The 26,535-nt window shown below is 52.9% G+C and overlaps 10 protein-coding genes across 10 annotated transcripts; 4 read left to right on the top strand and 6 right to left on the bottom strand.

The window, feature by feature from the left end:
- Positions 1-355: 355 nt before the first annotated feature.
- J4E79_007055 (uncharacterized protein) lies at positions 356-1,444 on the top strand (the record flags this gene model as incomplete). Its single annotated transcript, XM_049355923.1, has 4 exons — positions 356-647; positions 740-1,057; positions 1,318-1,341; positions 1,401-1,444. The coding sequence occupies 4 exons, from the start codon at positions 356-358 to the stop codon at positions 1,442-1,444; spliced, it is 678 nt and encodes a 225-aa protein (XP_049209377.1).
- A 782-nt stretch (positions 1,445-2,226) lies between these two features.
- Positions 2,227-4,588, bottom strand: J4E79_007054 (uncharacterized protein; the record flags this gene model as incomplete). Its single annotated transcript, XM_049355922.1, has 2 exons — positions 2,227-2,942; positions 3,208-4,588. The coding sequence occupies 2 exons, from the start codon at positions 4,586-4,588 to the stop codon at positions 2,227-2,229; spliced, it is 2,097 nt and encodes a 698-aa protein (XP_049209376.1).
- A 1,868-nt stretch (positions 4,589-6,456) lies between these two features.
- J4E79_007053 (uncharacterized protein) lies at positions 6,457-8,160 on the bottom strand (the record flags this gene model as incomplete). Its single annotated transcript, XM_049355921.1, has 1 exon — positions 6,457-8,160. One exon carries the CDS (start codon positions 8,158-8,160, stop codon positions 6,457-6,459), a length of 1,704 nt encoding a protein of 567 aa, XP_049209375.1.
- Positions 8,161-8,490: 330 nt separating this feature from the next.
- Positions 8,491-10,491, bottom strand: J4E79_007052 (uncharacterized protein; the record flags this gene model as incomplete). Its single annotated transcript, XM_049355920.1, has 1 exon — positions 8,491-10,491. The coding sequence occupies one exon, from the start codon at positions 10,489-10,491 to the stop codon at positions 8,491-8,493; it is 2,001 nt and encodes a 666-aa protein (XP_049209374.1).
- A 754-nt stretch (positions 10,492-11,245) lies between these two features.
- On the bottom strand, positions 11,246-14,336 carry J4E79_007051 (uncharacterized protein; the record flags this gene model as incomplete). Its single annotated transcript, XM_049355919.1, has 3 exons — positions 11,246-13,190; positions 13,238-13,836; positions 13,884-14,336. The coding sequence occupies 3 exons, from the start codon at positions 14,334-14,336 to the stop codon at positions 11,246-11,248; spliced, it is 2,997 nt and encodes a 998-aa protein (XP_049209373.1).
- Positions 14,337-16,030: 1,694 nt separating this feature from the next.
- Positions 16,031-18,073, top strand: J4E79_007050 (uncharacterized protein; the record flags this gene model as incomplete). The annotated part of the gene is made up of 1 exon (XM_049355918.1): positions 16,031-18,073. One exon carries the CDS (start codon positions 16,031-16,033, stop codon positions 18,071-18,073), a length of 2,043 nt encoding a protein of 680 aa, XP_049209372.1.
- A 324-nt stretch (positions 18,074-18,397) lies between these two features.
- Positions 18,398-19,770, bottom strand: J4E79_007049 (uncharacterized protein; the record flags this gene model as incomplete). Its single annotated transcript, XM_049355917.1, has 3 exons — positions 18,398-18,789; positions 18,837-18,944; positions 18,996-19,770. 3 exons carry the CDS (start codon positions 19,768-19,770, stop codon positions 18,398-18,400), a joined length of 1,275 nt encoding a protein of 424 aa, XP_049209371.1.
- Positions 19,771-19,968: 198 nt separating this feature from the next.
- On the top strand, positions 19,969-21,288 carry J4E79_007048 (uncharacterized protein; the record flags this gene model as incomplete). Its single annotated transcript, XM_049355916.1, has 3 exons — positions 19,969-19,979; positions 20,051-20,253; positions 20,303-21,288. The coding sequence occupies 3 exons, from the start codon at positions 19,969-19,971 to the stop codon at positions 21,286-21,288; spliced, it is 1,200 nt and encodes a 399-aa protein (XP_049209370.1).
- A 710-nt stretch (positions 21,289-21,998) lies between these two features.
- J4E79_007047 (uncharacterized protein) lies at positions 21,999-24,813 on the top strand (the record flags this gene model as incomplete). The annotated part of the gene is made up of 2 exons (XM_049355915.1): positions 21,999-24,689; positions 24,739-24,813. 2 exons carry the CDS (start codon positions 21,999-22,001, stop codon positions 24,811-24,813), a joined length of 2,766 nt encoding a protein of 921 aa, XP_049209369.1.
- Positions 24,814-25,435: 622 nt separating this feature from the next.
- J4E79_007046 (uncharacterized protein) lies at positions 25,436-26,344 on the bottom strand (the record flags this gene model as incomplete). The annotated part of the gene is made up of 2 exons (XM_049355914.1): positions 25,436-25,521; positions 25,750-26,344. 2 exons carry the CDS (start codon positions 26,342-26,344, stop codon positions 25,436-25,438), a joined length of 681 nt encoding a protein of 226 aa, XP_049209368.1.
- Positions 26,345-26,535: the final 191 nt, after the last annotated feature.

Here is a 26,535-nt window from a genome sequence, read left to right as displayed (position 1 = left end):
CAAGGGTGTTGTAAGCCCAAGCAACGGCACGGCAGTTCCTTGCAACGGTACTGTTGAAGCACGGAGCGCATGGAAGCTATGGTAGTTCATGATAGTACTATTGGAACATGAATCGAGCAAAACAAGTCATTAGTATTGCATCCTCGACTATTCTTATTTACATATACCATCGACCAGGCCACAGTTCGTCCATGCACTGTTTCTGACTCTGCGCTGACTAACACTCACGTGACTAAGCTCGTTTGCTCTTTCCTGAAGCGCACGCGTCGCGACCCCACCGCGCCCTCCACACCCTTGTCACTCCTCATCCTGTCTCTCCGATCTCGCCCAATTCCCATCGTCCCGGATGTGAGAGATGTCGCGTCCAAGCCTCCTCGATGGGCAAGCTGCTCATCAGCATTGCGACACTCAATCCAGTGATACGCGCAAGGATTCCGAAGCCCGTGAACTTACCCCAGAAGTCACTACTCCCGTTTGCGAACAAAAGCGAAAACTGAACGACCTGTACGTCAAAATCGGACGGCTATGGGAGGAAAACGATGCCCTCAAAGAGAACATCACAGCCTTGAAGGAACAAGAGCTTTGCGATGAATGCAAGGCGAAAGATACCATGATCGCCCAACTTGAGGAACAACTCTATTCTACAGGTGAGTATCCAAAGAGAACAAAGGCAACAGCACTTCATTCCAGAAGTGTGAACTCGTCTTAAGCACGAAGACTAATGATCTATCTACAGCAGCTGTACGACCCAAGAACGACCCCGACCCCGACGGGGACGCCGCACAGTCGGGATTGCGTATCGCATTCTTCAAAGCAGAGGAACAGCTGCGGACCAGCAATCTAGAGCACGCTGCGGAGATAGCAAGGATTAAAGAGGAGCACAAGATCATCGCTAGTCGTCTCCACGAGGAACTGTGTGCTGCTCGCACAACTGCCAAGGAAGAACAGACAGAGAGAGTGCACACGCAAAGACAGCTTTCTGACACCAAGAGGCAGCTCCTCGACTCAGAAAAGCAGTATCAGATTTTCTATGACGCCATTCCCAAGCCGGGAGGATGTAGAATGACGAGGTCGCCGCTCCCAATCATGTCGCAGTCTACTCACAGCGGAGAAGCGGATGGTTTCTCGTCTTGGGTACCGCCATCTTCGAGGCTGGAGCCAACAGAACGCTCGCATGGTAGTCGTAGCCAAAACCATGAGGCTTTTCCGACACCATTGCATGACTCTAATGGCTCGCAATTCAGCCAAGACCAAGACAGTGAGTAGCGCATCCTTCTACTGGGCCCAATGATGAACAAGCGCTAACATGATGCACAGCCCTCAACGGAGCCGAAATTGCACGTACATGTAGCGTTCGAGAGCCGTCGCACGAAATCGCGCAAGACCAATCACGGACCCAGCGATCGAGCAAGCGGAAGAAAACGTCGCCCTCCATCCAGATTAAGCCTCTTGTTTCCTCTGCTGAGGAAATACCTTGGTTATTCTGCGTCTCGGGAGCAGGCGAAGTCAGCTATCATACGCTCGACGAGCTGTTCCCCAACGCCCAAAAGGAAGTCGAAGAAAGCTTTCAATACTATTTCAGTGCACGCAACGACGCCGAATATGACTCAACTGAGGCCATCCACCATAATACCTATGCTAATATGGTCAGGGGGAGTAACCGGCTGGCGAACGCGGGAAGAGGATGCGTGCAGAGTATCGTGATTGCAAGAGGCAGTGTGTCAAAGAATGCGAAGCAGACTGGCGAATGCGAAGCTTGCGGCGTATGTCAGCGCAAAGGCTGCCCGTGCGCGAAGGTGATTCTCCACAATGGAAATCTGGTACTTTGTTTTTACCGGCACGGCACAGGTGCGTCATCGGGTGCGACGTGGAAAGATGCAGCCTACTGGATAAGTTGAACGTCGTGAAGTCGTCATCTCTGACCTGCAGGAGCGTTTAATGTACACGCTTCGAGACCCAATGCTCCAAAAAGGATCACACAGTCAGCTTCCATTTCGCTCCTAAATAGAATGCACATATCTAAATCATGTGGGGATCCGGCCCTATGAGAGGACTGAAAACTCGTTGCGTGCACAGTATTGGGTCACAAAAGCAATATTTTGGACGACTATGAAGCAGATATGGTGTACGAATTGCCTGAGATCGAACTTCTTTCCGTGCGAGATGCTGAAACGAGACCACAGCATATCCGGTGTCCACATGGATCAAGTCACTATGCCCCCTACGCTATGCCATCGATGGATCGTCATCGTCAGCTCTAGCCAGTCGACGCTGAATGAGTCGCTGAAACAGCATCAACTCTGCGCGCTCGTCGTCGGAGGGCGGTGTTGGGAAATTTCCGCTGCCCAGAGTGACTCGATCGAACGACTGCACAACAGTATCCTGGCTGCGCAGAACCCCACGATGAATGAACTTCTCGCTTACTGCCTTTGAGATGAACTCCCAGAGAGCAGTCTGCGACTCCCAAGGCTGTGGAGTATCGGTTTCTAGGCCACCTGCATACGTCCCGCTGATCCTGATGTATTCGTCTAGCATGGGCCTGTTGATGAAGACCTGAGGTACGCTGCAACGAGAGTCCAACTCGGTAGTTTCGGTGCAGAGTTGCACAACTTGGGACAGTAGATTCGGCATCGCGGCGTTCCGGTAGCGAATAAACGAGGCCTTGTAGATCGCTTCGTCTTCTACAGAGTGTAGATGGATGCCATTTTGCCTCTCTTCAGGGCTGCGGTAGAACATTCGATGAGCAATTGCAGCTACGTTATCACTAGTGCAGACCGGGAAAGTTGGGTATCGGCGTATGGTTTCCAAAAGTAGCTTGTAGTAGAGTTGAATCCAGGAGCGCTGATCTGCGTTCCATTCGGCGGGCGGGGCGGCTGAAGTATCGAGGTTGTCGGTCATGGTGATAAACTCCGTGTATTGATCGAAGGTAACGCCATACTGGCCTACTGCTTTATACGCCAGGGTGTTTGTAAGGGACGGTATCAAGCGGATGATATTATTAGGTCACGCTGGGCTCGAACAATCGTGCGGAGCCACAGGAAGATTGCTTGTCCTGCCACTACGTTGCCACCATCTTACACTGTTCGCGGCATCCTCGTAATTTGCTCGGCATAACACTATCAGACTCACCCATCAAATCCAGATCTAGGTCATGAGAGAGGGCTAGGCTTCATTGTAGCTAACCTCTAGTTGACCTCATCCAAGCACCTCCTTCATCCTGAACACTTGCAGAACCTATCTTATCAGTGTCCGACTCATCATCCCCTGGGATATCAATGGCTGCTTTCGGAAACCTTTCGCTCTTTGGGACAGAGTCGACGCCTTTGTCATTGAGTTTCTTTTTCATTGCCTTTGCACGCAAGGCCAGCTCCGTGATCGGCTTGTTCGCTCTCGTCTTGTTCCTCCGTATCGCGTCTTTTACTTGGCTTTGGACGCTCTCTGCACTGCGCTCTGATCCTCTACCTCTAATCGCGCAATCTGCTTTGATATCGTCAGCAAAAGTCTGACATGTGACTATGCCTATGTTGCCTGATTCAAATTGATCTACACCATTATCCTTGCACCACCTGTTGATGGCGCGCCAGAGGGCGTGACGTTCCATTTCGGTCCAGAGGCTTTTGGAGAACGCTTCCACTGGTGCTAACACATCAGTAGACTGCATAGGCGGTGAGGCTAGATTTGGATGTAACTTTGCCGCTAGGTCCATGAGGAATTGCAAGCGCTCGCTATGACTCTCCACGTCTGTGTTGCTCTCATCACCTATGATGACTTTACGTATCTTCCGGTATGCGGCCAGATGATCCGACGTAACGGTTGTTCGCAAGGCTATTGGATGACCGCCTGCTTTAATGAATGGGTCCAGTCGCCAATCTAGCCTCATGACCGTGTCTCTGACCAATCTTCTTGTCTTGGCGTTGAAGACACCGTCGTCAATACCAGACCCGTCGTTAAAGTACATGTTGTACTGATGCACGGAGTGCCGTGGATGCCGCAAAACGACGGGCTCCGACGGAAGTTTCGTGGTAGCGTATAGAAGACCGTAATGTAGCTCGAACCACAAGTCCTCGTCGGACATTGGGTGTGGAACGTCTGTTTGATTTGCCAGTTGCGCTTCTTGTCGGCGCTTTGCATACTCCATAGCAAGGTCTTCGCCAAGGGTACGGTCTTCCATGCATCTGCGGATATACTCTTCTGTCATCGATGGACAAGGGCCCATTTGACGTTGGAGCTCAGCTAAGCATGCCTTTACATCCTCGATAGTTGGCTCCAGTGGAGATAGAAGGTACTGCAAGGCGATGGTTCGTTCTGACATTCCATCTTCCATCCATTCTGCGACAAAATTTTGGTCAATGCCATGACGAGTAACACCGAAACGACTCAAGCGCGAAAAGACGTCTGCCGCTCCGCCCGATGAGTCTCGATACATCAACACAGTACCACTCCACTCGGCTTTGATGTGTTCGTCGCTAACACCCTCCTTGATCATGTCGTAGATGTGTAATCCATTCCAGTGCGGGTAGTCGCCGGCTTCAGCCTTGAGACGGGCGTAGAGTAATATTGCGTGTTTGTAGTGATCCTCTGAAGCCATGGTACTGTGAAGTAACGATAGTCTGTCAGTAACTCATTCGATGACACCAGTCTTTGTAATCGGAAGGATATCGACCTTGCTCACGCGCTTCCAGCAGCAAGCGACACGCGATACCTTTCACGCGTCTTGATATCGATGCATGACCCTCTTCAGCATGTCAATTCACAAGCCCTGCCCGCATGCTTATTGTTTGCGTATTCGTCGCGCGGACGACTCGTGAAATCGACGGGTCAGATCAGCGACGCTCAGGCTAGAATGGATGCAGTAGTACTGCCCAGAGATGGCATTCTGTGTGCACACTGTCGCACACATCTCGACCGCTCCTTCGGTGGAGATAAAGAGTATGGATGCATTGCGACGCGATGAGCGAGGCTTATGCAGGTATTGGATTCGGGAAGGAAGTTGCTCGGTGTTGACGCGTTGGTGGTGACGTCATGACGCACTAGCTGCAAACCTCGGCCTCACCTTAGCACCTGGCTTTCTTCTCTATCTTTCGCGCTTAAGCCTAAGAGGTCTTTTTATAAAAGTACTTTAGTTATATATATTAGAGAAAAAAATATTTAGTAATAGTAGTTTACTAAGTTATTTATTTAAAGTAGTTATTTTTATATATACTTATAGTAGCTAAAAATAACTTTATAATAAATATATAATAAGTTATTATAATAAGTTAGTATAATAAGTTTTATAATAGCTTATATAAAACTAGAGTTAAAGCTTAACTAGTAAGTTTATAAAATATATATCTTTTACTACTTTTTTTTAAACTTTTTATTATAATAATAAATAATTAAATTATTATAATAATAAACACTTAGCTTATTATTTATTAATTTCTTAGCTTCTTTAATACTTTTATAGTATTATTTTTATATTTATATTTTAATTTTTTACTATAGTATAAAATTTTTTATTACTTACTTACTTTTTTTAAAGTAATATTTAAAAAACTAAAAATAATAGTAGTATAGCTACTTTATTAAAATATAAAAGTAGCTAAAATAATTTTATATATATTTAAGTAGCTTAATAATAGTATAAAATTAATTTATACTTTAAAGTAAAGTTTTTAATATTATAGTACTAAGTTATTTTTACTTTTATATATAAAAAGTAGCTATAATTAAAATACTACTTTTTTAGCTTACTACTAAGTAGTAGCTAATAATTTTTAAAAAAAAGTTTTTAAAAAAAGTATAGTAGTAAAAAGTAAGTTTAGTAAATATACTACTTACTAAGTTTAGTATATAACTAGTTTAAGATAGTTAAAGTAGTTAGAGCTAGTATTATAAATTAATTTTATAGCTTTATAATATTTACTATTTATATAAAAGAGTAGTATTATAAAAGAAAAAAATCTACTTTTAGACTAGCGCCTTAGTAAATAAAACTAGGATTATAATAATATATTAAGGGGCACCTAGCTTTCTCGTCTCCTATCGTCACATCATCACCTCCTCACACACACTGACTATCTGACTATAATCGCACATACGCGCGAACCTCGTGGACGGACACAATTTCCGTAGGCAAACGCTGTCCATTCGTATAAGTTGGCGGGCGTGGTGAAGACACTCAGTAAGCACAACCAGCACATTCGGATATATAACTTTCATCTTTCCATTGCTATAGGAAAGGGCGACGACACAAAGGAAGCGCAGAGCATCTGTATCTCGCGATGTCACTCACACGCTTTCTAACCTGCAGCACTACATCCAGTCCATGTCTTCTTTCTCATCGGCGGAAGCCGTTGCCTTGATGTCACCCCGACGGACACGTATCGCGAGATCACCCATGTTATACCCATTCATCAAAAGCCACAAATCGTAGCACCACCACCTTCTTCATCCAGCTTCCTCTCCTTGTCCTCATTTCTTGCCGCTATCGGGCTCAAGATCCGTCACCTTGAACACGTCCCGAGGCTTCAGCTCTGCCTCTGTCACCGTCTTCTTCGGATCCGCCTTCCTAGTCCTCAGCGCGTCAGCTCGGTCTTTGATGCGCTTATAAGCGGCCTTCTTGTGGACCTGAGTGCGGACACCGTCCATCCCACGAGGGTCACCTGGATATGTCGTCTTGTCTAGGGCCCTATGTGCGTTGACCGCGTCGGTGGCTTCGTAGAAGAGGGCACTGATATTTTCCGCCCAATAGATCAGGCCCTTCTCGGCTATGATCTTGTTGAAGAGCGCTATGATGACCTCGCGCTCTGCTTGCGACCAGGCATCGTTCAGCTTGCGATTCGGTCCGTGGCCCTTCTTGGTCTTCGGCTTTACAGGCTTCTGAGTGGTCTTCTGGGTGGCCTTCTTGGCGCGCTTCTTCGGTGACGCTCCACCATCGGCCTCTTCTTCCTCTTCCTCGACGTCTTCTTCTCCATTCTCATTCTCCTCTTCATTCTCCTCTTCCACCACTGTGCTCCGCCTGGTGCGTTTCGTACCTGTCCGAGGTTCTTTCGCTTTGTCGGTTACAAGGACTTTTCGACCGGACTGACGGACCGGTGGGGGTGCGTTGTTGTCGTCGGGGAGGGCGATAGGCTTCCTGGCCCTCGTCCTTGTCCGTCGTGTAGTCTCCTCTGTGACTGGCGCGTCTTCCTCCGCCGGCGAAGCGCTCTCTGTATTCTCAAACTCGTCTTCAGGCGGAGAGCTAAGGGTTGAGCCTTCATACATGTCGTCGTCAGAATTCGCCGTAGCGGCGTGGTTCTCGTCTGCATCTGAGCTTGTAGGACTATGTCCTAATGACTTAGGGAACCTTGCGCAAACGATCCGATACAGGAATTCGCGAATCTCCTTGGTCTGTCTCGGGTCTTCGATCGGCAAATCGAGGCCGTAGTCTTCGCGGATCTTGCGATACGCGTCGAAGACTGCCTGCTCGATGATCCACATCTTACCCCTCATGAACTCTCCGGTTTTCGTCGCCTTCCGCGCCAATTCATCCGTCTTATTCAGCGCCCAGTGTACCAGCTCCTGTTGTTTGAGCAGGTAATCTTCTTGGCTCCGCTGAACTGCATTTGTGTTCTGGTCGGGTGTGGTCTCGGAGGTGTGTTGTTGGGCGTCCCTGAAGAACCGGCGAAAGACGTAGTAGTAGCTCTGGCCTGTCGGCGGGAGTACTGTACAGATGTGCAGGGTGGCGGCGGTGAGCGCAAAGCCGGCTTGCAACTCGATGAAAAGGCGCTCATCAACACTCCAGGGAGTGCGCACTACCTCATCGGGAATGTCTTGAGTGGGTGCGGGTGCGTCCAGGGGATGGCTTTCTTCTGGATACGCAGCGTCTTCGCTGCTCCGGACAGCGCTTGCTGCTTCATCGGGAACTTCTTGGGTGGGTGTGAACGTGTCTCGGGGGATGCTTTCCTCTGGAGACGCCGCATCTTCGATGTTGCGCGAAGTGCGCGCCGCTTCATCAGGAACATCTTGAGTGGGTGTAGATGCGTCCTGGAGGCGGCTTTCTTCTGTGGCCACCGCATCTTCAATGCTCATTGGAGTGCTCGCGGCTTCATTGGGAACACCTTGAGTGGGTGTGAACGTGTCCTGGGGGCGGCTTTGCTCTGGAGACGCCGCATCTGGTAGGATGATGTCATTCATGATGGCTATGCGAAGAGCTTTGGCGGACGCTTCGTGTTGAAGTAAGGCGCTTAGAATGCGACAAAGGGTTGCGGGTGTCTTTATCGAGTTGATTGTAGGTGGTTGCTAACTTGTAGCAAATAGTTATCGACTACTCACTGTTGTGATGGTCAATGCGCGGTGGCTACCTTGAGTTTTCGAGCACGCAACGGATTAGCGCCACCAATTCGTGTCTTTCACTACATCGTTCGGCGTGCGCTGCTGAAAGGCGAGTATCAGGTCTGGTCGAGCTCACAAGACACAGGTAACACCAACTTGAAGGAGACAGCAAACTTCAATCATACCTACGACCTACGACCCCTCCGCGTTGCTCTTATACCAATCTATAATCTCTTCATCTCCAACAACCACGGAACCATCATCACCATGCCGTTGCAAATCCCTAACAGTTTCCACAGTCCAGCTCTCAAGCACACCAAACCTCTCTCGCAGATCCTCCAACAACAACCGCGCTTGCCTCGTCGCAGGACTCTCTGAGCATTCTCTATACGACTCCGCAAATAAGTCTCCATCATCGTCACTCTCGTCATCATCGCTATCACCAGGATGGCCAACACCTTCGCCTTCTCCGTCACTATCAAAATTCGAAGCCCAAGGGTTACTCAACAAATCGGGGTTCAGGTTCCCCGATCTCGAAAAGTTGGCATTCGATTTCACACATCCCTCATCCTCATCATCCGATAACTCATACTCCCTTTCTGCATCTTCATGTCGCTGGCGCCGCGTCTCCCTAATATGAGATTCCTTGACCAGGAAAGTAGAAAATCTGTTCCTCGATTCATATCGCGGTGGTAAACGGATACGCTCACCGTCTTCGTCGTAAACCCAAACGGGGGTAGCTATCTGACCCGGTACCCAATCTCCAATCCATTCGCCGTTGCGGTCCCGGCCTTTTACTGTGCCATCCGCGCGCATTTGGTGTTCGAAGACGAGTCCTTCTTGCATGATTGTTTCGCGCTGGTAGTGTGGTCGGCTATCGATTTTCTTGATACGCTCTCCGTTTTCGTCTTTCTTGTAGCCCAGAAACCTCTTTCTGCTTTTGGGGTCGGAGGGGTCGTGCTCGGGGTCGCTGAGAGGTTCGTAGACGTGGTCTCGCGTTTTTGTGGTCTTGAGGATGGTGGAGACGGGGGTGTCGAAGGATGTGGGCCAGTTGAAACTTGTTTCTAGACTGCCGTGGTGGGTTTTGTGGTCTTCGGGTAGGAGATTTGTGGTCAGTAGGTTTATGATGAATTCCTTCTCCTTCTCGGCTTTCATGATTTCGTAGGCTTTTTCGTCGATGCTCCATGTGATCGGTTGCATCCTACGGGTTCTTTCGAGTCGGATATCAAGCTTACGCTCCGCTTTTCTGCGACACCGTTCTTCGACCTCGTTGATATCAATCTGTCGCCTTTTTCTGCGAGGAAATCGCTCTTCCAGGTGGCGATGCCGATGTTGATAGCTTGGTGTGTTTTGTGGTATGGTACCACGGGGCGGCTGAGAGTATCGATGCGCATCCTGGGGGGCTACAACAGCGGGGATGCGCTTACGATAACCGAGACGAGCTTGCTGGTACAGGGCGATTATGTTCCATACCCAACCGTTATAGATACCCTCGAAGGGCTGGTTGTGGAAATTGATATCTGTTCGGTTCGTGCTTTCTTGCTTTGGGGTACCTGTCACGGGGGCGTCTTGAGATTTGGATTTGGCTTTGGGCTTTTTGGCGGCTTTTTCTCCTGGCTTGTCGCCCTCTCCTTTGGCTTTCTCGTTGGATGTCTCTAGTGATGCTGGGCCCTTTTTCCCTTTCGGGTCTTCTGAGTATATCTTCCCGGGTACATAATACCTTCTATTCCACACATTTTGGTAGTACAATAAGTCCTCCCAAGCTTGTAGCGCATGCCGATACTCAACAAATTTCCTCCATGTCTCGTGTGTTTTGTGTAGTTCTGAGCAGTTCTTCCTCTCTGCAATCACAGCTTCTTCCATAACCGCGCGCCGTATTGGATCGTGGATTTCGCCCGTCTCTACATCAGTCTGCTCTTCGAATGGTTGCCATCGTTCCCTAGCTTCCTTCTCGTAATGGTCGATCTTATCCTTAATATCTGGATCTCGAGCCTGCGCAGCGGCTTCGTTCAGCCATTTCAGCAGCGCAGCCTTGGTTTCGACCATCCATGCATTGAACTCTGCTGGCGTCGTCGGATGAGCGGGCCAGTTTGCTAGGAGAGTGGGATTGACGAGAAGAACTTGCGGAGTCGTATTCGCAGCAGCAGCTTCGTCAGCCGCCTTCTTCTTTAGTCTTGCGCTCTCTCGAACCATCGCGGCAAGCACCTCGGTCGAGCTCGTGTTATCAAGTGGTGTGGGGTTATCGTGTATGGCGATGAGTCTTTCGAGTCTCGAGGACGGCAACGGCAATGTACCTGTTTTCAAGGTCACAGCCTTTGCTTTGTCCCATTATGTCAACTTTCGGTAGTTTCTGATACGCGGGGGCTTTATCAGTAACAAAGAGATAGTTCACGTATCGCACGAACGTGATCGCAACGAGTCATAGCGCAAGATAGATTTCATTGTTATCCCTAGCATTGGACCGACCAATCCGGCAGCCTCATGGGTCACGCCTTTACATCCTGTACCGCCGCTCAAAGTCTTTGCTCTGCGACCCGACCCAACATCTTCTCTAGCACACGTAACTCTCTTAGAATCTTCGTTCATGTGCTCCGCCCCCAAACACCATCCCAATCAAGCACGTAATTTCTTACTTTTTTGATGGAAAGACAGAGAGAAACGGAGAAGATGGGTATTCATGAAGAGAAAATGTAAATGTTGACATTAAACCCATTGTGTATAATACGGCCATCCATTCTCTTGCCACCCGTGGCAGAGAAGAAGCCCAAGAAGACATAAGTCCCTCTCTCTATATCTCGAGAGGAGGCGTGGTACTGGTCTCGAATACCAGATTGTATGAGTGTATATACACTGTACACCAACATCAACATCCCCTCCCTCAAACCTTCACCTTCCTCCCCTTCATTCCATATCCCATCACCCATCAGCGTCTATCAAAGAGCCCAGCCTAAGAGCCCCCCGCCGCATTACTACTAACCGTCCTCTTCCACCCTCCCCACCCCCATCCTCCCCCCGTCCCCGCTGCCGGTTCTTTAGGGACAGGACTAGGCGTCACAGCCGGCGTTTGGGTAGGCGTCGCGAAGGGACTTCCTGACATCGGTGATCCGTTCCCACTATACCCCCCTCCCCCTCCTCCATTCGCTCCACCGCTACTCATAACACGCTTCATCCCCTCAAACCTACTCCTCATTTCCTCGAGTTCCTGTCTCGCGACTGCCTCCGCCGTTTTGGCGTTTACAAGTTCCAACAGAAGAGCTTCGCTGTCGGCGGGTGTGTTGTTTTCAGTCGCGAGTACCGATTGTGTAGCCAGTGAACTGCTTCGTTTGGAAAACGGGACCGGCGGCGCGGGGGAGTTATAATAACCCCTTTCGCTCTTCTGGCTGTTCGTTCTACCCAGCCGTAATTCCCTTAACCCGCTCGTGTTGATAGAATCACTCGTTGTAGAACGCGATAGTGTGGGCGGTGTATCCGGCGCATTCCCACCACTATGATCCACGCCCGTCCAACTCGCAGCCGCAGACTGTTTCCGCGCATTCTGCCTTAGTTCTTGGATGTTTTTCTCGAGGCGCTGGTTTTGGTTGTAGCTATCTTGCAACCTGTGTCTCGTATCCTTCAGCGCGTCACGTGCGATTTGCAATTCTGCGTCGCGGTCGGAAAGATCGCGGGCCAGGGCGTTGGCGCGCAGGGTCTCGTTGGCGAGTTGCTCTTTCGTGCGGGACAAGTTGTCGCGGAGGAGGGCTTTTGTTTCGAACATGGAGGAGGCGCGGTGGTGGAGTGTGGCGGCAGGAAACCGGGATTCGAGCGTTTCGACGATTTCAGAGGCTTCTTCTGTGAGTTCGGGGGTGGAGGCGGCGTCATCGGAGGATGAAGGGGGTAGTGTGGTTGCGGAGGTAATTGTTGTGCGGCGGCGCGAGGAACGGGTTGAGGGTGCGGCGAGGGTGGTGGTCTTTTTGCGGACTTTGTCGACGACGGTGCGGACGATGCGGTGGTCTTCTTTGCGGTCTTCGCGCTGCTTTTGGAGGGCGGCTTCGAGTTCGCTGTTTTGGCGTTGCAGTTGGGAAACCGACATGAGGAGTTGCTCGATTTGATAGTGTAGGTCTCGGTCTTTGGACGATGCGCCCATGGCCATGGAGCCGTGGCCTGACTTCATCGACAGCGCGTCGCCATTCGAAGCGCGCGAAATATCCGTCATGGCTGTACTTTGTGTCGCAGCAGAAGCATCGGATTCGGCCGTAGAGTTGAGTGTCGAGGCGAGACTCTGCTTGGACGCCGAGCGCCTGAGGAAGCTAACAGGGCGTGAAGGCGCGGAGAGACCCGGGCTGAGTGAAACGGACTTGGTCGAAGAGTTGGAGGGACCCCACAGGCGGCCCAGGAAGCTCGTGGCAGATTTCTGGACTTGCTGCTTGGACGAATCCTTCTCCTGGGCCTCCTTGTACTGCTGCTCCAATCCCTGCAACCTTTCGCGCGTCACGTCGTTTGTGAAACCAACGAAATCTCCGACCAATTCATCCGCCGACCCCGCGTTCCGCCCGTATGGGTCCCAGAGTTGGCGCCCCAAAAGCAACTGCATCACGTCCTCGAACTCACTCAGGGACAGCAGCTTTTGCTCGTTGCGCTTCATTAGCGCGAGGGCTACCCGCATGATCGTCTCGGATGCGCCCTCGGCAAATAGTACGTCGTAGATGCGAAACAACATGGGTAGCGGACATGTGACAGCGAAGAAAGACAGGAACCATTGCGATAGATATGCGGACTGCACTTCTAGATCGTCGAGATGTTGGGCTAGCTGAGGCATGTGTTGGTGGAGCAGCTTCTGGAACTGGAAGATGCGGAGATGGAGGCCAGAGAGGTCCGGCAGGAAACACGAGCGCAGATCGTAGTCTTCCATGAGCCTGGTGTTGTTAGTCGCTGACGTTGTGAGGGAAGTGCGATGGCCTACCTCACGAGCACGCAAAAGGCTTCCTTGTCGCCCATCTGCATGAGCAGCGGGCCAACGAGGAAACCAAGACCCTGGCAGTAGCCAATCTTGTGGTCGTACAAGCTGAAGCACTTGAGCACGCGGCCGAGCATCTTCTGCCCCTCGCCTTCAGGGTCTTTGAACATCTCCACACCAGGGAAACTGCGTCCCAAGTCCTTGTTGATGATGTTCTCGTACGGACTCGACTCTCCGCACAGCGAGTCGTATTGGTCCTCGATCAGCTTCTCCCTCGAGCCAGCTGCACTCTGCCAGACGACGCCCCGCAGCGGCGCTGGTATGCCCCCCCGAATCTTATTCAAGCAGAGCGTGGGCAGTCTGTGGACGGTCTGCGGGTAGTCGCGTACGAGGGCAGCCCAGAACTCGAGTTCGGTCATGGGGGGCGGCGAGGGCAGCTGGGAGAAGCGCATGGTGGCGGTGTCATCCGCCACGAGGCGCTTGAGCTGGTTGAAGGAGGGGGGCCGGGACTGGCTGCGGGCGCGGGCGACCTTCATGTTGGACTTTGAGTTTGAGAGGATGGCTTCGTTCTCCTGCTCCAGTCGGGCGAGCAGCAGGGCCATGGCCTAGATATGTTAGTATTCGTTGTTCACACAGGGGCCGGGCTACACACCTCCTCCTCGCCCTCGGGCTCCTGTTCTTCCTTTTTCTCTAGCTCAGCCCAGTCGACCTCTTCGCTTTTTCCCGAGCCATTGCTAGTACGGCGCCCCCTGCAGTCTGGCGCTGCTGTCTTGGGGGAGACGGGTGCGTCGGTGTCCCGCACTGAGATGGTAGGGCTGGTCGGGGCGGGCGTGTCGACGCTGGATTGGCTGGCGCGGTGTCCGAAGGCATTGCGGATTTCCGTTGAGTTGGTTCGTGATGATGCTCTTCGCTCCTCAACTATAATCTCTGGCCGCATCACCGATTCCCTCGCGCCTTCCTCTTCCTCTGGGGTTCTGCCGTCCGTCTCGGAGAGGGGCACTGTGACCATCGAGTCTGTCGGCAGCGGCGAGCTGTCCACGTGTGACCTGGGCGCGCGCTCGACGGCTTCTTCTTTCACCTCCATGGTGATGCTTCCGCTGGACATGTCTGCTGTCTTCACGGTGGTTCGATATGACGGAGCGGAAATTTGCTCTCCGCCGCGGCAGGTAGAAAGAACAGACCTGTTTACCTGTGGCGCTCGGTTCGGTGGTGCTGGTGTAGAGCGTGTTTCACTTGAGTGGAATTAGTATGCTGGCGCCGGCTTGAGTCGTGCACGCTGTGACTCTCTGGGTATTACTCTGCAGGCGGCATTCATGCAAACAGAAGAAAGTCAGAGCGACGGCGCAACAGCTCACGGCAGCACGAAAAGAGCGCGACGGACCGCAAAAGAGGGAATGATTTCCCCAACGGCCTTCGAAAGGAGCATCAAGGAGGCCCTGGACTAGGCCCGCAGCCAGCTAGACCCTCTTGGTCAGGGTCCACACTCGCCTTTGCTGCTTAATTTACGGCGGGACCAGCTGCTGCCCCTGGCCCCGCATCCCACCTACACCGACCTCACCTCCGCCTTTCCTATGGATCGAGCCCTTGATGCCACTGATTGCGCGAGGGCGCGCTGATGTCACGACGCTGCCACTGGCAGCTGTCACAGCCATGCACGCGCAAATGGCGTGCACGAGGGACACGCGACGTAAACATGCGCGCCCACGCTAATTTCGGCGCCGGAGCCAATCACCGCCGCCGTCACTCCGCATCCTCCTCACCAAGACCTCCCTCCCTCCAACCCCCTCCGTCCGCATCGAGCGATTGCACTTCTCCCATGCCCTCTTGAGTCGGCAGCGTTCTCCGTCGTGCTTGGCATCGCTTAACGGGGACGGGTGGTAATAGTACCTCAACACCTCCAGGGATTAACAAGAGACTACTCGAGTGCCCCTGCAGACCGCCTCTTGCTACGGCACAGTTGCTCCACACGAACTGCCCATCTTTTCCGTCTCTCGCGCCGAACTAGATGTACTGGTGTAGTCTAGGTTCTGGATCGCGACGATCAGTGGTATTCTCCGCTGATGCTCGTCTACAGTTATCTCCGACAACCACTACCGTGATCGAAACCTTCGACATGTGCTGGTAGAATATTACAACCCATGTTATCTAGCGGCTACAGCGACTGCTGGACGTGGTAGAACTCTATTCAATAGTGCCAACGTGCTCGTTCTTCACTGTTACATCCTAGTATGCTCCTGCTCGTGGTGTCTTGCACTTTGCTAAGAACAGTTTTCAGATTGGTCCACGTGAGCATTACTACAACCGACTGACACCAGCAAGCTTGTGTTTTTCGCAAATCTCTCTCATGCCGAAAAAGATAAAAGCTGTGCACCGCGCAGAGTTGTCATTACCTTACCTTCTTAAGCGACTCACCATTGATATTTGCACCTATATACACCAACCAGAAAACCACAAAGCGTTCTGTCCGCGTCTCGATATATCGTCTTCCAAAGAAAGTACCATGGCTGGGCCAGTACAATGCTTCGAATTATACAATGACTGATAAACGGTCTCCTTCACTATGTCGTTCTTTTCGGTTGAGAGCTTTGACCCCCGTTGGAATTTGCTACACTGTTCTTCACACCTTTCACAAGGGTCTAATGGCGAATCGTGAAAGGTCCACAGCAAGAAGTTAGGCTTCTCAGTCACTCTGGTCGATTCTCCATTGGCTTTATACCCCGCTTCCCATCCGTTGGTTTCAAGTTCATACCCGCTGCTCAGATCATCAACTGTAACGATCCACCCAACAGTACCGCCGCGATGTCTACGAAGCGAAAGAACGAAGCACCCACTTCGCCAAAGCCTGCGAAGAAAGCCAAGACAGGTGCCACTCCTACACGCACGTCTCCACGAAACAAGAAGGGCGGTAGTGAGACACCACCTGCAAACAGTACCAGCAAGAAGCCGAGGAAGCCGGCGCATCCCGGATCAAAAGCAGTCAAAGCCCCAGACGAAGACGCCAACTTTGAATGGGAGATTCTAGGTGGTGACAAGCGCTCGACGCTCGTCGTTGGGGAGGCCCAGCCAAAGCGACTAACACTCAAGTTCCACCATCGACATGACAACAACGAGAAGGATCGAACCTTTGAGTACGACAGGAGGGCAGCGAAAGACATTGACTGGAATAACAAAGACCACATCAGGGACATCAACAAGTGGCGCAACCAAATATTCGTCCAAAACATGAAGTTCACTCCCAAGGTCACTCACACACCATGGGCTCCATTCGAGACCGCCTATCTCGAGCTGTTCCACGAGAAGCTCCTAGAGGCTGCGACTGGGAAGACGGATACCTTTGTGGCGCCTCACAACGAGCTCATATACCAGGCTTTCAACGATTACTTCGAGGGCCGCACTGACATTCCTGACAAGAGCGGCAAACCAATGGAAGAGGCTCTGGGTACCAGGCCCCCGGGTGGGCTAAATTCGTACCTCAACCGTGCTGATACTAACCTCCGTGGCCTGCGAGATCGTATGAAAGCACTCAAGCCTAAGCTAAAGAAGAGCAAGAAGGAGGACGCCTGGATGCCTGACATCACGGACGACGAAATCGAACAGTATATTAAAGGAGAGTGGGAGTCGGCTGTCGATACTGCTGCTGCTGTCGCTGCTGCTGCTACTAATGAAGATGATGGAGAAGAAGAGGATGAAGCTCAAGCTGAGGATGAAGGTGAAGAAGATGAAGAGCAAGCTGAGGAAGAAGACGAAGGTGATGACTCTGACACTTCTACTCTCACCACACCACCTGACACGGACGAAGAACTTGAAAGCATGGAGATCCTTGAGCGCGAACAACAAGCTAAGCGTCTGATAGTCAAGCTTAAGCTTAAACCCAGCACAGCCAGCAAATTTCCAGGAAGCAAACGTCCAACCACCAGGCCTGCAGTCACCAAGCCCACGACAACCAAGCCGACGACAACCAAGCCTACGACAACCAAGCCTATGACAACCAAGCCTACAACCAACAATCCCGCATCAAACACGCGGAGTACTAGTAAGGCCAGCTCGGGCAGGTCAAGCGCCCGTTCTTCCTCGCCGCCTCCACCAGAGAAAAGCACCAAAAAGTCGACCTCCTCCAAGAAGACGATGACTGATCCACCGAAAGCGACAGAACCGTCCGAGCCGAAGTCGAAGCCGCGAGTTGTTAAGCCCGTTGAGACCGAACCAATACCCACCCATCCAGACGTCATTGCCGATCTCAAGGCTCGAGGCTACACGTGGACCGAACTACCCGCGACCAATAAAGAGGCAATCAAGGCGCATCAGGAAGCGCAGAACAAGAAGCCTTCTCAAAACACATGGATTGACGGCGCAGTCGAGGCTCTCAAGGATAGGACCAAGAGGCAGACTAGCCCGGGCTTCGATCACGAGTTCTTCAACAAGGACGTACAACACGAGTACGAAAATAAGGGCGAGATGATCAACGTCGAAGACTGGCACAAGAAGTCTGCGCGCAGAGATGGAGCCGCCGCAGTCACAGCTCTACTCAATGCGGCTGATATCCCACCTCTGGGTTACACGGGCGACATACGCAAACTTCACAAGAACAGACTGTTGTCGGAAGACGAGCTCAAATTAGCTGATGCACGCGACGCTGCTATTACCCAAAAGCACGAAGCAGTTGAGCGCGCACGCCAGTTGAAGATCGCAAAAGAGTCTGCCACAAGTGCTTCGAAAAGGGAGATGCATGAGCAGGCTGCGCGAAAGCAGAAGAGTGTGTGGGACGATCCGGAAATCACGGATGATTCGGGTAATGAGTCTTTGGACGATCCGGCGGATGATGAAGCACGTAAGGGAGACTGAAGCGATCGCTCCAAGCGACTGAGACGGAGATGGAGAGGTGGGAAGGGGGCGAGGTTGTGTTGGTAGGGGATTTGATGGATGAGAAGTGGGTACGCGCTGGCATGGAATCGCAATGGGGTGGAAACGGTGAGGTGAGAATAAAGCTTCGCTGTGGTCTTGTAGTTCAAAGGTATTTCTAAACCTACCGTCCAAGCGGTCTACGTCCCGGCACATGAACGCAGCGGCTCATCGCGCTCGCTATACAACATTCATCAACCCTCGCAACATCTTCCAATATATCCACGAGTATACTACAACCTCTCAGCACACCCCCTCCCCCAATCATCAATCCCCCCTCTCCACCCCCTTACACCTCTTAACCCCCGCCCTCGCATTCGCCACCCCCTCGCCAAACCCAATCTTCTTCGCCAACTGCGCTGCTTCCTCATACTTCCTCCTCGCCTCCCCAATCTTCCCTTCCATTTCCAAGAACTCGCCGAGATTATGCGTCGCGACGGCACAGCCCATGTCGCACTCTTCGTTCCTTTCAGAGGAAGAAGACTTGATCTGGGCGGAGAGGGCGAGGGCTCGTTCTGCCCATTGCCGTGCTTGCTCGATGGCGAGGGAGCGCGGCGCGGAGTTTGTAACGGGGAAGGAGGTGGGGGCGTCGGACATGGTTATTGCGTTGGAGGAGGTGGGCGGGGTTTGTTGCGCGAGGCAGGTGGATATGTTGTTCACTGGGGGTGGTTAGTCGGGATGGATGGGAAGGGGTGTGGGGACGTACTCAGGACGACGCTGTGGCATGAGGTTGGTGGACAGAGTTGGAGGGCTTTGACGAAGAGGGGAGCGGCGAGGTAGTGCGAGTCGAATTGCTCGTAGTGTGTTCCGAGGGCTGAGTTGTGTTAGCATGCCATAAGCGGTATTCGGCCATGTAGCTGCCTACCTTCGAGTACACCGCCCATCTCGTCGTTGGTGAGCCAAGGCCCCTCGCCGTTCTTGACACCGTCCTTCTCCCGCCGTTGTTGTTCCTTCAATGCGCTCTCCACAGCCTCGACCAGTCGCTTCTCGCCGTTCTCAGGCTCGTTGACATATCTCACGTCGTAGAGCTGGCCCAGCTTCAGATTGATCTGCACCATGTTCTTCTTCACCCTGCTCCTATTCCCATTTGTCCAATGTCTATCCGAGAACTCGTCGACCCATTTCTGGCAATCATTGCGCATAATCTCGAGCACATCGATAGCCAAACTGTAGTATCCCGCATCCTCAAACAGCGCAGCGATGGTGTACTTGACGCCCATGATCTCGTCGCTAAAAGGATCCATGCCCATCTCGTCGGCGAGGGCGAGCGCCTGGCGAAAGTGCTTGTTGGCTTCGCGGATGTCGAGCCATTGGCCGCGGCTGTAGAAGAGGGCTCTGCGCAGCTTCTTTGCGACGGGCTCAGGGAAGTTGTGGTAGGGCTTGATGATGACGTTCTTGTAGTACCACGGTATGTACAAGACGCAGATGCCGGCCACGAGGGCAATGGACCCAATCGCAAAGGGGAACAGCACGGGGCTCTTGTGGTATTGCTCCCGGAACTGCTCCCGCATCGTGGAGCCATAGCGCCGCCCCAGGTGCTGCTGTACTGGCCGCCGGCATCGTATCAGCGGGGTTTGCGCTTCGCAGCGTGCGATTGCGCTCGTTCGGGGCACGGCGCGGGGGGCCGTCCTGCTCAACATGGTGCGCCGGGCAAAGGCAAAAAGATGTGGGCGATGGCATCTGGCAGCTGGTGGAGCGAGTGCATGACGGAACGAACTTTTAGTGCCCGTCGCGTGCGTTCCGCGTAGGGCTGAGGCTCGTCATGACGTAGCCAATCACCAACGCGCCGCATCGCGTTGCCCGTAGACCTCACCACGATGCACTGAATCTCTTTAATCATGTGTGGACGGTATGCGCTGGCCTTGGTGAGGATATGTGGTCACGCGAAATACAATGTGACAGCTGACAAAGATACCAGAGGCCTTCGGAGGTCCGCCAGCAGCTCGAACAGTCGCAGATGCCAGTCGAAGAGGCACCCGACGACGACAGCAACGTGCGCCAAAGCTACAACTTCGCCCCAGGCTATCATGGGCTTGTATACCGAGCGGACGGTCCGGAGACTGGCGGCCAGGAGGAAGGCGCGACGGAAGATACCAAATACAAACTGCAGTCTATGCAATGGGGTAGGCACATCCACCTATGACCTCGTACGTCACTGACAGCATGCGACAGGTCTCGTGCCATTCTGGACGAAGCGCAACCCCGACTACGGCTCCAAGATGAAGACGATTAACTGCCGCGACGACTCGCTCTTCGAAGACCGCGGCATGTGGACGACCATGAAGAAGAAGAAGCGCTGCATCATCGTGGCACAGGGCTTCTATGAGTGGCTGAAGAAGAACGGGGGCAAGGAGAAGCTGCCACACTTTACCAAGCGCAAGGACGGCAAGCTCATGTGCTTCGCTGGACTATGGGACTGTGTGCAGTTCGAGGACTCGAGCGAGAAGCTCTACACCTACACCGTCATCACCACCGACTCGAACAAGCAACTCAGCTTTCTGCACGACCGCATGCCCGTCATCTTCGACAACGGCTCAGAGGCTATCCGAACCTGGTTGGACCCGACTCGCACAGAGTGGAGCACAGAACTGCAGTCGCTGTTGAAACCATACGAGGGCGAGTTGGAGTGCTACCCGGTCAGCAAAGACGTAGGCAAAGTTGGCAACAACTCGCCGTCCTTTCTCGTGCCAATCAACAGCGCAGCCAACAAGAACAACATTGCCAACTTCTTCGGCAACCAACGAAAGGCTGCTGAGACGAAGGCGGAGGAGCAATCTGTCGACAAAGCACAACATGATCTGGAAGCCTCGACAGACGAGAAGAGCCAGATCAAGGTCGAGCACGACGCTGATGAGACGCGTGTCACAACCAACCGCATGGAAGGTACCGAAGATAACGCGCCATTGCCCATTCCAGCGACGTCGCCAAAAGGCATCAAACGGGAGCACGACGACGTGACCGATGGCACCGCAGATTCTGAGCCACAGCACAAGCGCAACAAACCGACCGCGTCTGTCTCGCCTACCAAAAGCCCTGCGAAGAAGTCAACACCCGCGAAGAAGCAAGGTACCAGAAGCGCCACGAGTAACGGCAGTGCAGCAAAGACATCCAAAGCCGATGGTTCGCGGAAGATCACATCCTTTTTCAGTAACAAGTGAGCGCAAGAATTTGCTTCCAGTATCCTGGGCCCAGCAAGAGCGACGTCGGGACTTTACATGCTGGAACATGTTTCCGAGCACCATCCAGAGCATCAGGTGGTTTGGCGGTGAAGAATGAGGTCCGTTTAGGCTTCCTGCCTTGTGCGCTATGCCGTCCGACAAAAAGTCCGGGGGCAAGCCGCAGCGCAGACAAACGTGTGCGCGGAGATGCGGTCGTCGAGATGTACATGGTGGAGGATATGAGAGGAAAGCCCTTGCGGAGTGAGCATGTCCGCGGTCGCAGATGGGCGCAAACATAGAAGTACCGTCCTTGCCCCGCGCTAATGGTGGCGGGGATGGGCGAGGGGCCATCTAGCGGCCGTCGAAACCTCCAAAACACTACCAATCCTGCCTGCTGGAGCTTTCAACGCCCTGCGCAACACATCCGGGACGCGTTCCTCCAATGCTTATCCCTGCATGGCCCGAAGATGCGGCGACTTGACTCAATCTACTGAACGCCCTCTTGGCCTTACCCTGCTTGCACCATGTGATCAAATATCAGCTGTCGTCCAAAAAGTAGAACACCAGCACCCTAACCATTGCCTTCCGCTCGCTTTCGTATTGAGGAAGCCCTTGTCTAGCAATCTCCCGCTCACTAGCATTGATGCCAAGACTTGTCGCTTCCGCGTTCAACCCTAGCCGTTCGCGTTCCTGACACGATGAACTCCAACATGGCGTCTTTGATGGACCTTGTGTCCCAAAACCAGCCCAAATTCCAAACACACCAAGCCCTTGTTCTCGTTGGACTCCAGAACGACTTTGTGACATCAGAAGGACGACTTCCCGTTGACACCCAGACGGGCTTTCTGGAGCGCATCCAGACTTTGATTCCGAAATTCAGAGAGCTCAGCGGCAATGTCATTTGGGTCCAGACGCTGTACGAAGCCGATCGCATCGCGACTGGCGCCGACACGGGTGCGGGAGACACGCTTGTCGTAGAAGGGCTGCTCGACGGCGAGGAAAACAACAATGAAGCTGAGGAAGAGTTAGCCAAGGAAGCAGCGTCGCTGCCAGCGCCCTCCAGATCCTCAAAACACAAGGAACGCGCGCTAGCCCTGCTGAAACGCGTGTCAGCACGACGAAAGACGCTGCCAAAGGAAGTCGCAAAAGCCAAGGCTGAAGAAGACGACGAGCTGTTCCTGTTGAAGAGCGAGAAGAGAACGCCAGCATGCGTGCCCGACACGCGTGGCGCCGAGTTTGCAGATGCTATCGCGAAGCAGATCGAGCTACCTGCAGACGTTGTGATACAAACGACCAATTACTCCGCCTTCCAGGGCACCGACATGCTCATAACACTGCGCGCAAGACTCATTACCGAACTCTTCATCTGCGGATGCATCACCAATGTTTCTGTGCTTGCGACTGTCATCGATGCAGCGCGGCATGGTGTCAAGATTCATGTCATAGAAGACTGCTTGGGCTTCCGCAGGGAAAACCGACACGAACTGGCGCTGAAGCGCATGGAAGATTTCTTCAGCACGTATTTGGTCAACAGTGAAGAGATACTCAAGGAGGATACGACGATAATTGCGACAAAGACAACAGCGCCTGCGGATGGCGCGAAGAGCGAGCAGACTATGGAGGAGCGTATGGCTAAATTGTCTCTCGCAAGGGACATCATAGAGAAGAGGGCTGCACAGGGTGCTGCAGGTGCCGCGGAAGATAAGACAGAAGGGGACAAGCCGGAACTTGTCAAGTCGAAGGTTCGAATGAGGAAGAATAGGAAGAGCAAGAAGAAAGCGAAGGACAGAGAAGCATCAAAGGAAGATGGTGAAGAGGCGAATGGCGAGCCGAGCACGACGGCGAACCAGGTTACGAAAGATCCATCTCCGCCAATCACTACGGCACCGACAGTCATACCACAGTCCGCATCGGCTGAGCCTCAACGAATGTCCAAGATTGCAAAAGCTGGGAGTGTTGCAGATTTGCGGCAGAAGGATAGCAAGCAGCATATGCTGAAGAATGCTAGCTCGGTACCTGCATTGTCCGCGAAGGCTGGTGATGAGAAGGAGAAAAACAGGTTGACTGAACTCTCGGATCGCGTGCGCATGTCACTCACTAGGGCACCAAAGTCTGAGTCGGGGTCTGAGTCAAAGAGAGGGTCCATCAGTTCTGCAAAGCCTGCACCAACCACCCCGAAGCAAGACGACAGGGAAATCAAGCTACCGACTGTAGAAGCTGCACGGCCAGAACAACCTCCTGTCAGCACGCCAGAAGCCAGTTCGCCATCATCAACAAAGACACCTACAAAAGCCGCAACGATGGGTAAGCCGCCCAAGTTGCAGTCACTCGCAACGTTCCCCGTCCTAGGGCCTGGCGATCACATTGCAGAAGGCGACTCACGCATCATCCACGATTTCTTCCCCGCCGACTACTTCCACCCAACCGAACCAGCAAAACCACTCAAAGACACCATCTTCACCCAACTCTACAACGAAGTCCGATGGCAAAAGATGCTCCACCAACAAGGCGAAGTACCCCGTCTAGTATGCTGCCAGGGCGCCTTTGGCGACGACGGCTCAATGCCCGTATACCGGCACCCATCCGACCAAACCCTGCCCCTGCTGCGCTTCTCCCCCAAAGTCCACGTCATACGCAAGCGCGCCGAGGCACTCGTCGGTCACCCATTAAACCACGTGCTAATCCAACTCTACCGCTCCGGCAACGACTTCATCTCCGAGCACTCTGACAAAACCCTCGACATCGCAAAAGGCTCCTCCATCGTCAACGTAAGCTTCGGTTCGCAACGCACCATGCGGCTGCGCACCAAGAAAGCCCCGTCATCAACACCAGAAGATACTGAAAGTAGTACTACCGAGCGCTCAACCCAGCGCGTCCACCTCCCCCATAACTCCATGTTCACCCTCGGCCTCGCCTCAAACGCAAAATGGCTCCACGGCATCCAACCCGACAAGCGCCTGCCCGCCGAACGCAGCGACACAGAAAATGCGTACGCCGGCATCCGCATCAGTCTGACGTTCCGCCACATAGCAACTCACCTCGATTGCCGCAGCACCATCATCTGGGGCCAGGGCGCAACCTCGAAAACGCAACGCGACGCCGCTGATATCGTTGCGAATGACGAGGCGGAGACGAAACGCCTCATTACTGCTTTTAGCCGCGAGAACCACGGGAGCGAGTTTGAGTGGGAGAAGTGGTATGGTGAGGGCTTTGATGTTTTGCACCTCCATGAGCCGCCCGGTGAAGATACTCCGCTGCTTTTCCTGTCGAATGACAGTGTGCAGGATGATCAGGTGCTTATCTGTCTAGCGGAAGCGAAAGTGCCGTATGCGGTTGTTGAAGCACCGGATCTAGATTCGTCGTTTGAACGGGACAGACAGATCATGTTCCGTGATGTCGACGTTCAGCATTCAGAGATTCATGGCGCGATGGGAATATTACTGTATCTAGACCGATATCACCCCCTCGATAAAAGCCATTCTGCGAATTTGGCGAGCGCGAATGCGTTTCCGGTTATACTATTAGCGGAGGAGATCTTGGGGGTTTGGCGGAATCGGCAGAATACGCGGAGAAGTGGAGGAACCGAGGGGAGTGGAGAAATACGGGGGGATACTACTCCTACTTCTACTCCTACTACTCGTACTCCTACTACCACCACCACCAACTTCGCCTTACAGAACCTCCTAGCGCGTCTAGAAGAAACTGTAGAGAGGAACGGAGGACCGTTTGTAGCGGGGAGTAGGTTTAGTGTTGCGGATGCGTTTGTTTGGCCCGTTGTACATGGGTTGGTTGGGGAGTGGGAGGGCTGGGAGGAGGCACGATTTGCCAAGTTGGATGAGTGGTATCGCGGGTGTTGGAAGAGGAAGGCGTGTGTTAAGAAGGTGGCGGAGAGGTTGGCTGTGCTGGGGAAGGGGAAGGTTGGCGGGGAGGAGGGGAAGGAGTAGGAGTAGGAAGGCAAGCTTGTGGGAGAGAAAGGGAAGGAGAAAGGCTAGGTGATGGGGCAAGTTGAATATGTAGTGCGATTGCATGGTAGGTGTTGGACATGGGCTGTCTCGTATTCCCATTGAACCCCCTTGACGTCTAGGTCGTTTATTAATTACCCTTTCAACTATCCAAAAAACTACTACCCTTGCTCAAATCCAAGCCATCAAGGAAACTCAAAAGTAACCTTTTTCCCACTCCCTTTCTTCGTCTCTAGCTTCGCTACCTCTTCCTTCCCCCCTTCTTTCCTCCCTACCCCAAACGCCCCAACCCACCTCTCCGCAACCATAACCGCATGACTCCACCTCACCCTCTTCCACCCCCCTTTCCTAAACTCATACAGAAGAATATGGCCTAGAGTATGTATATCCCTCCTCGCCCTCGTCAAGCGCTCCGTCGTCGTCCTTCCCCCCATCCCCATTCCCATCCCCATACCCATCCCCCTACTCATCCCACCCCCCTCCAAACTCGGCATCATACAAAGCGCATCCTTCAACCTCTCTTTGTTCCGCATGAACATGTTCTCCTGACTCAGATCATGGGAATGAGAAAGCGTAGAAGGGGGAGGATGCATGTACCCCGCCGCCATCCCATAAACCCCCCAACCGAAGGACTCTTGTGGCAAATCGCCTACTGATAATATTTCTTCGAGCACGACGATGGAACTGTCCCAGAGGAGGGTGAAGAAGTCGAGGTCGGATTTTGTGGGGCTGGGGGGTTGGGCGGTGTAGGTGCTATAAGTACTGTCTTGGGCGGCGGCGAGGGTGAGGGCGAGGGATTTGAGGGTTGTGGAGGAGGACAAGGACGAAGAAGAAGGGTGTTTGGGTGGTTTGGATGGCTTGAGAGAGCGGGAGAAGACTGATGTGGTGGGGAGGGTGGTGTAGGGGCCGTGAAGGGTGATTAGGGCTTTTGCGTGGGAGAGGAGGTGGAGGAAGCGGGTTGTGTTTGTCATGTGGATGGCGGAGGCGAGGATTTCTTTGTTGGGTGGTAAGGTGGGTGGCGGGTCGTCGGTTGGTGGGATGGGGTTGCGAGACTGGCTGGGGGTGTCTGTTGGTGGTGTGGGGTTTTCTGCCATACTGGGGTCAGTATGGCTACCTGGTGTTGGCAAAGTACGATTTTACAGCTGAACAGCCACTGTTGAGATTGTGATGGTACCGCGGGTGAGACTGAGAGCTCAGGAGCGGCGGGGCAGAGATAGAAATGTGGGTGACGTGAATGACTGCCAGCGTTGGTGAATGTGTTCCGCGCAGGTGACGCCGCGCTCTA

This window comes from Alternaria viburni (genome assembly GCF_023758015.1).
Source record: "Alternaria viburni strain BMP 2772 chromosome Unknown scaffold_15, whole genome shotgun sequence".
Lineage (NCBI taxonomy): Eukaryota > Fungi > Ascomycota > Dothideomycetes > Pleosporales > Pleosporaceae > Alternaria > Alternaria viburni.
The sequence above is the reverse complement of the archived record's forward strand: the minus strand, read 5'-3'. Positions and strand labels throughout refer to the sequence as shown.